Source organism: Gadus morhua, chromosome 16 (assembly GCF_902167405.1).
Source record: "Gadus morhua chromosome 16, gadMor3.0, whole genome shotgun sequence".
NCBI lineage: Eukaryota > Metazoa > Chordata > Actinopteri > Gadiformes > Gadidae > Gadus > Gadus morhua.
Window position 1 is genome coordinate 3,512,912 of NC_044063.1, and position 6,607 is coordinate 3,519,518.

The window sequence follows — 6,607 nt, forward strand, 5'->3', positions numbered from 1 at the left end:
ACAGTGTTTGTTTACATGATGTGGGCGCATTTTTCTGCGTCACACAAATAGCCGGCGCATTTACTGACGCAAATGACGTTTAGAAATGTTCAGCGTAGTGTCCGAATTCTCGTTTGTTCGTTCCCTATATAGTGTACTATATCATCAAAAATATATAGGGAATGGTGAGGGAACGATTTCGAACACAGCTTATGTATAGGATGTCTATGGCCAGCTGTGTTCCCGGCTGTGTCCCATGTTAATGTGTCCCCAGTGCCGCTAGGTGTGTCACTGTAAAACACTTCCGGCCCTAAACCAAGTAGGGTCCGGTTGAGGAGTAGTACCACGTTTCCATGGAAACGAAGGAAGGCGTTTACTAACAGTTCGACTGCTGAATACTTACGCGACATTACTTTATAGCTTTGTGACAAAGTAAAATTGTTTCGGTAATAGTACTTCCATACTTAAATATTTTCCGACTATGTATCCAGCCGAGATCCATGAAAGGACGATAAACGATATGGATATAAACGGGATTGAAACGGGAGATGCCAATACATTGGACTCCTCTATTCAAAACCAACATAACGATGCAAATGATCAAACAACTTCAGCCTCATCACATCTGGACGAACAACAGAAATATACTGGACCAAGAATGACCAAGAAGTTTTTAAGGGATCACTGCAAGCAAAACAAGCTTTATGTCACACCTTACCTGAATGACACGTTGTACTTGCATTTTAAAGGTTTTTCCACCATAGAGAATTTGGAAGAGTATACAGGACTAAAGTGCCTCTGGCTGGAGAGCAATGGACTGCGACAAATTGCGAACCTTGAGGCACAGACTGAGCTCCGCAGCTTGTTCCTGCATCAGAACCTTATCTACAAGCTGGAAAACCTTGGATCCCTTGAGAAACTCTGCACACTCAATGTCTCCAACAACTACATCCAGACTATAGAGAATATCGCCTGTTTGCCAGAGCTGGGCTCACTTCAGATAGCCCATAATAAGCTGGAAACGATGGGGGACATAGAGCACCTGAGAGGGTGTCTTTCAATCAGCGTTCTGGACATGTCCCACAACTTGCTAAGTGACCCAGAGATCCTTGCTGTGCTTGAGAGCATGCCACGATTGCATGTGTTAAACCTGATGGGGAACAATGTGGTGAAGAAAATCGAAAATTACAGAAGGACCCTGATTGTGCGTCTCAGACTACTCACTTACCTTGACGACCGGCCGGTGTTCCCCAAAGACAGGGCGTGTGCAGAGGCGTGGGCAGTCGGGGGGCTAGACGCCGAGCACAAAGAAAGGGAGATGTGGGAAACACGAGAGCGAAGGAAGATACAGGATAGCTTGGATGCCATCGCAACCATCCGGGACAAGGCCATTGAGAGACGTCGCCTCAGAGAGATGCAGGAGAAAGGTAAACCGTTTGAGTCTATGACAAATATTTGACACAGATGGTTAATGTCATGTGTCACTGAATCAAAATCACTGAATCTTTATTTTTACACCTTCTAGGTCAGGCTGAGGGTACCCCGAAGGTGGAATCTCAGAGCTCCTGTGAGGAGCATGAGACAATAATGGCTTGCTCCTCACACGGAAAGAAGATTGAGGCCTTTGTGGAGGGCAGTCTGGAAGCCCACGAGGAATTCCTACAGAGCCAGAGAGAACCAGTCAAGCTGGCGGATGATCAAAAGTTATGCAAAGATCTTGAGGCTGAACAACCCGAAGAAGGTTTGATGATAGAAAAGCAAGAAGACGATTACTGCAGCCCAAAGGAGATGAGGAACAATATTGAGGAGGAACTAGAGAGTGAGGATAGCCCAGAGAGTTCAGAAATGGATGATGAAGAGAGAGTGAGTGAGTCAGATGAAGATGTAAGAGATGAACCCGATATTGGGATAGACGAGCCCCAGAGGACCCATTTGGAAGAAAAGCCAACAGAGCCTGGCCATGAAACGGAGGAACATCGGAGAGCGCACGGGCACTGGAAGCAGCCTGATCCTCTGCCCCCGATGGCTCCCTCTGATCCAGAAGACACGGCACTGACGATGACCTCCGGTGGTCCCGGGCCTCTGGTGACAGACCTGGAGGATGGGGAGCCTCTTGAGACCCTTCACCTTCAGTTACACCGGGCGCTGTGCATTGATGACTTGCCTGATCTGGAGGATATGGACACCGAAGACAAGGACATCACAGGCTTCCTCGCCTTCCAGGAAGGAACCAGACCAAAAATACAAATTATATCAGGTGATGATGATGATGATTTGACACAATATCAATGTGAGGCGGCTGCGGCTTTTGAGGCATCACCAAGCCCAGCCTTGTTGTTCAAAAAGAGTGATCACAACACATTGATTGATGACTACAAGAAGGGTGTTGCCATGGTGGGTCCAGGAGCTGAGGATGATTCTATGCCAGTGATATTCAAATCACTTGAAGGGTCCACTCCAAACCAAAATTCCAACAGTCCACCCACCCGTTTGATTGAGGAACTTGATTGAGACTTTCAGATCAAGTTTTATTTTCATTTACACAATGTACAATGTGTGGTTAGTGCCCAATTGTTCTACACAGTAAAAAAAAACGTCTTAATTTATAGTAATGATTAGGCTCGCTATATTTATACATGACGGCAGAGCGTATTGAAATTACATTTTTACCCATATTTTCATAGCTTACCTTTAGTATCTACCGAACTGACACTGAATACTGTGTGAGATTACAAACATACATTTCTGTTTTTGAAGGATATCTTTGGAATAAAGACAGTTTACTGCTTTATGTTACCAGCCTGTTCTTATGAGTACCAGCCTTTTATTTAAATAAATATACAATGATCAGCATTATTATGCAGGTCTCTAATGAACGGGAGATTGAAGCCGTGTTGTTCCAATAACAGCTGAAAAAAACAGTTTTCAGAATAGTCATGCCAAGCTTCATAGGTAGTCCTTACACGTGTTCTTTATATTTTACAACAGCATATAAGACGTGCATTCAATTAAGTGTATAAACAATATTTGAACTATACAGTCTTGTTTTACAGCCTCTCTTACCACAGGGCAATCTAATGCAATAAATATATTCTTACATTCCTATTAAACTCTGTAATTCCACAGTTTGTCAACGTTAACCCATTTCTTCAAAACACTTCTGTTGCCTTCAGGACATCTTAAAGTGGCAACAGGCATGGACAACAAGCAGTCAGCATCATTGGCTAGAGGAATGGCCGCAATGGTTTTTGTTATATAGAGTCTAGACCACATAAAGGATGATATGATTAAGAAACACATAAGTAAAAAATAAAGTGGACATGTATACTATAAAGAAATAGAGTACATTATATTGTGCACACGCCTGTAAGCGAAACAAGTGCAGCAAACATGACGCACATTTCTGACACTTAGAATAAGTGAGGGTCCGTCCACACACACACACACACACACACACACACACACACACACACACACACACACACACACACACACACACACACACACACACACACACACACACACACACACACACACACACACACACACACGCGCGGTACCAGGGAAGGGCAGTTAGCGACGGAACCACACCCAGCTGTTGATGAGCCAAAACGCCACAGTGATTGAGTAGAGGATCATCTCTCGTTTTGTTCGTTCCTTGTTCTCCTCTTCCAGAAGCTGCAGCCTCCGGTTGAGTTTGATGATCTACCAGTGCATGGAGACACAGAGTTCCTCTCAAACATGTGGCAGAACACACAAACTCCCCACCACTGAAAATAGATGGGGTCAGCATAGTGTACTGTATAGGATGTTCAACTTCCGATCTCAAAGTACTGGGTTTGATGCCCAATGCCCTCAGCCTACCTGTAGGCATCTTAGGGGCCACTCACACTAGGGCCGCGGCACCATGCCCGAGCTCATTTGCATACTAAAGTCTAGAACGTTTAGCTAGTGTGACCACGCCATCCGTTTTCCAGCACAGAACAGCTCCTTGGCCACGGCACACTTGGGAGAGGTGTGCCGTGGCCAAAGAACAGATGCTAATGAGATGACACGCGGATACGCAACGTGAGCTGGATGACGTAGTCCTTGCGCGACCCTTCTTTCTTTATAGGTCCATGCCCTTCTTCCCCACAACAATCATTTTAAACAATGGCAGAAAGCAGTTCACGAGTGGGTTTACGCTGGTGCGATAGTGAGTGTTTACTTGAAATTTGGGCCGACGATAGCATTCCGTCGCAGCTGGACACCACGCTTGGTGATGACGTATTTATCGTATTGCGACGTGATGACGTATGTATGAAGGAGCAATCGTGCCCAGGCCACGGCCTTTGGGAGCAGTGTGACCACGGGCCAGCAGGGGGAGTGGGGAGGGGGGGAATCGTGCTGAATCTTCCTGCAGCACGGAACAGGCAACAGGCCCTAGTGTGAGTGGCCCCTTAGAGCTCCTAGACGCCTAGCCCCTACATGCTCTGTATTGGCCTGCATCTGCTAATGCACAATGGTAGAAAAATTAAAATAATTTTAAAAACTGACCTGACGACGAAGTGTTGCTGCATCAACGACAGCCATGTCATCACAACCCGCATCGAGAGTGCTATCAAGTGTAGCTAATACCAGCCTTGGGACAGAAACAGATCAAAGAAAATAAAAGAAAGAAATTAAAAACCAGTGTTTGGTTTCAACCACTTTTGGTTTCACGGGTATCCTCATGATGATGATGATGATGATGATGATGATGATGATGATGATGATGATGATAAGGTGCAACAGAAAGGTGAAGGGAAAGGGAAAAAGAAAAGTGGAAAGTGAGCTGCAGGGAGTCTCTGTACCAGGTGCAGTTACCTGGACTCATGCAGGGGGTTGGAGGCCGACCCCCCTCGCAGTGATGGTTTGCTAAAGAGAAGGACATAAGAGGGAAAAGAGAAAGGGAAAAATAACGGATAGAGCAAAAGAAAGGAGATAGAGCAGAAGACACGCAGGAGGTTTAACCCTTTGAAAGAATCCACAAACTGATCAAGGCAGACTATGGCTGGGGTTCATGATAAATGCCTGTATCGGTATTTGTGGTACAGTTACTGTACTACAAAATATTTAAAGCCAAAAATAAATGATGTTTTCAGTAGCTTGGGGCTTATAAAAATAAGTAAGGTATAAAAACAAAAATCCAAAATATAAGCAATTCCCATGCAATTATCCTCTAGGGTAGATTTGTGGACAATATTACCCAAGAACATTGCCCACCCAGACTCACTGGTGGCATCAAAAGACAGTAACGACATCGTCTTTAGATCTAGAATTCAATGGCACACAATCTAAATCTACGGCAATCTTCTGGCTGTTTTCTTTAAACTATAGGTATGAGCCTTAATAAACTTTATCAATTGGAAAAAAAATCCCATGAAAGAGATCAGGACTTGAGAACCAATATTCTAGTAACGTTAGCCTAACAGCTCTGCTAGCTTAGCTGGGGTCCCCAGTCAGGGTGTTTGATCTGTAGTAGGTCACCTGCTCTGGTTCTCGTCCAGGACCTCCAGGACCTGCTGGTAGGCCCGGCGCGTGGTGGTCTGGATGAAAGACAGAACACCGCTAGTGCTGTACAGGTTCTGTTGGTCCTCAGCAGCAGTGAAGGGGGGGCAGGTGCGAACAGGGACAAGGAGAGACGAGGTTGCACTACCGGTGGGTGGGTCGTCATGCCACAGGGAAGACGCAGAGGCGGGAGTGGGTACGTGGGATCAGGTAAAGGGATAAAGAAAAGGTAGGGAAGGGAGAGAGAGAGGCGGAAAGAAAAGAGACCGTCCTTCATTTTAGAACTACACAATTGCTGGCCATCTAGTCTATGAAAACAGTGCTGTACATAGGGATCCCCCAACAAAGACCAATGCTCGAATGACAAGGCCAATAGCGATGGAGGAGGAGCAGCTGAAATGGAGGCCCAGGACAAGCAGAGTCGTATTCTTGATTTTGATCCAACGACGTGTTACAACTACTAAACCAGAGACAGTGAGCTGAGAGGGCGAAAAGCTGAGCCAGGGTGTAGAAGTCGTGTAGGATTTCCAACACATTTTTTAAGTCAGAATTTGTTAACTTACTATCCTAAATATTTATTCAGGCGAGGAAAGGGATACTGTACTATACAGAGGTCAACTTAAGATGAATTGATTAATACAATTACTGGACTTGTGTAGAGATCAAGCTGTGTTGTAGGAACAATAGCAACAAGGATAAGCAAGGTTATTCCGTAACCAGTACAGCATTACAACATCGTTTGGCTTAACTAATTTGGATCCAAGGTGGGACATCGCATCAATACTTCACAACACACAGAACAAAATAAGCAAAGAAACAGAATTGACCAACGACGTTGGAAATTACAAACAATCGCACAAAGATGGCTGTGAGACAAGCAGGAAAGAATGAGGCCAGAAGCAGCCTACTCGTTGGATGTAATAGAAGACACTCACGAGGAATCGTTTCTGGTCAGCTGGCCGCTCTGGCGGACTGGGGTGTTCTCACTCGCCGAGCGCTCCCTTCGTAGTCGCCCCTGGGGCCTCAACTGCTGAAACAAACCACACTACTTTGAGCAGAGGGAAACCTTTAGTGATACATGTGCAACTAACTCTTGACA

At 45.3% G+C, this 6,607-nt stretch overlaps 2 protein-coding genes across 6 annotated transcripts in view; one reads left to right on the plus strand and one right to left on the minus strand.

The window, feature by feature from the left end:
• Positions 1-299: 299 nt before the first annotated feature.
• dnaaf1 (dynein axonemal assembly factor 1) lies at positions 300-2,770 on the plus strand. The gene is made up of 2 exons (XM_030380148.1): positions 300-1,406; positions 1,505-2,770. Exons 1-2 carry the CDS (start codon positions 461-463, stop codon positions 2,488-2,490), a joined length of 1,932 nt encoding a protein of 643 aa, XP_030236008.1. The 5' UTR covers positions 300-460; the 3' UTR covers positions 2,491-2,770.
• Positions 2,487-6,607, minus strand: part of mffa (mitochondrial fission factor a) — a 5,860-nt gene continuing 1,739 nt past the window's right edge. Inside the window, exons 4-8 of one of the 5 annotated variants that reach the window (XM_030380220.1) lie at positions 6,444-6,535; positions 5,488-5,652; positions 4,825-4,875; positions 4,516-4,600; positions 2,487-3,684 (exon numbers count right to left, since the gene is read on the minus strand). In XM_030380220.1, the coding sequence (XP_030236080.1) occupies positions 3,553-3,684; positions 4,516-4,600; positions 4,825-4,875; positions 5,488-5,652; positions 6,444-6,535 (525 nt within the window). In that variant the 3' untranslated portion in view covers positions 2,487-3,552. Of the gene's footprint in view, positions 3,685-4,515; positions 4,601-4,824; positions 4,876-5,487; positions 5,653-6,443; positions 6,539-6,607 lie in introns of all 5 variants that reach the window. The other 4 variants (XM_030380219.1, XM_030380222.1, XM_030380221.1 and 1 more) reach the window with 4 other exon arrangements.

Excerpts from the sequence above, each read along its gene's own strand:
- dnaaf1 (XM_030380148.1), top strand. The coding sequence starts at position 461 with ATGTATCCAGCCGAGATCCATGAAAGGACGATAAACGATATGGATATA. Across the intron at positions 1,407-1,504 it reads CAGAGAGATGCAGGAGAAAG|GTCAGGCTGAGGGTACCCCG; the intron begins GTAAACCGTTTG and ends TACACCTTCTAG.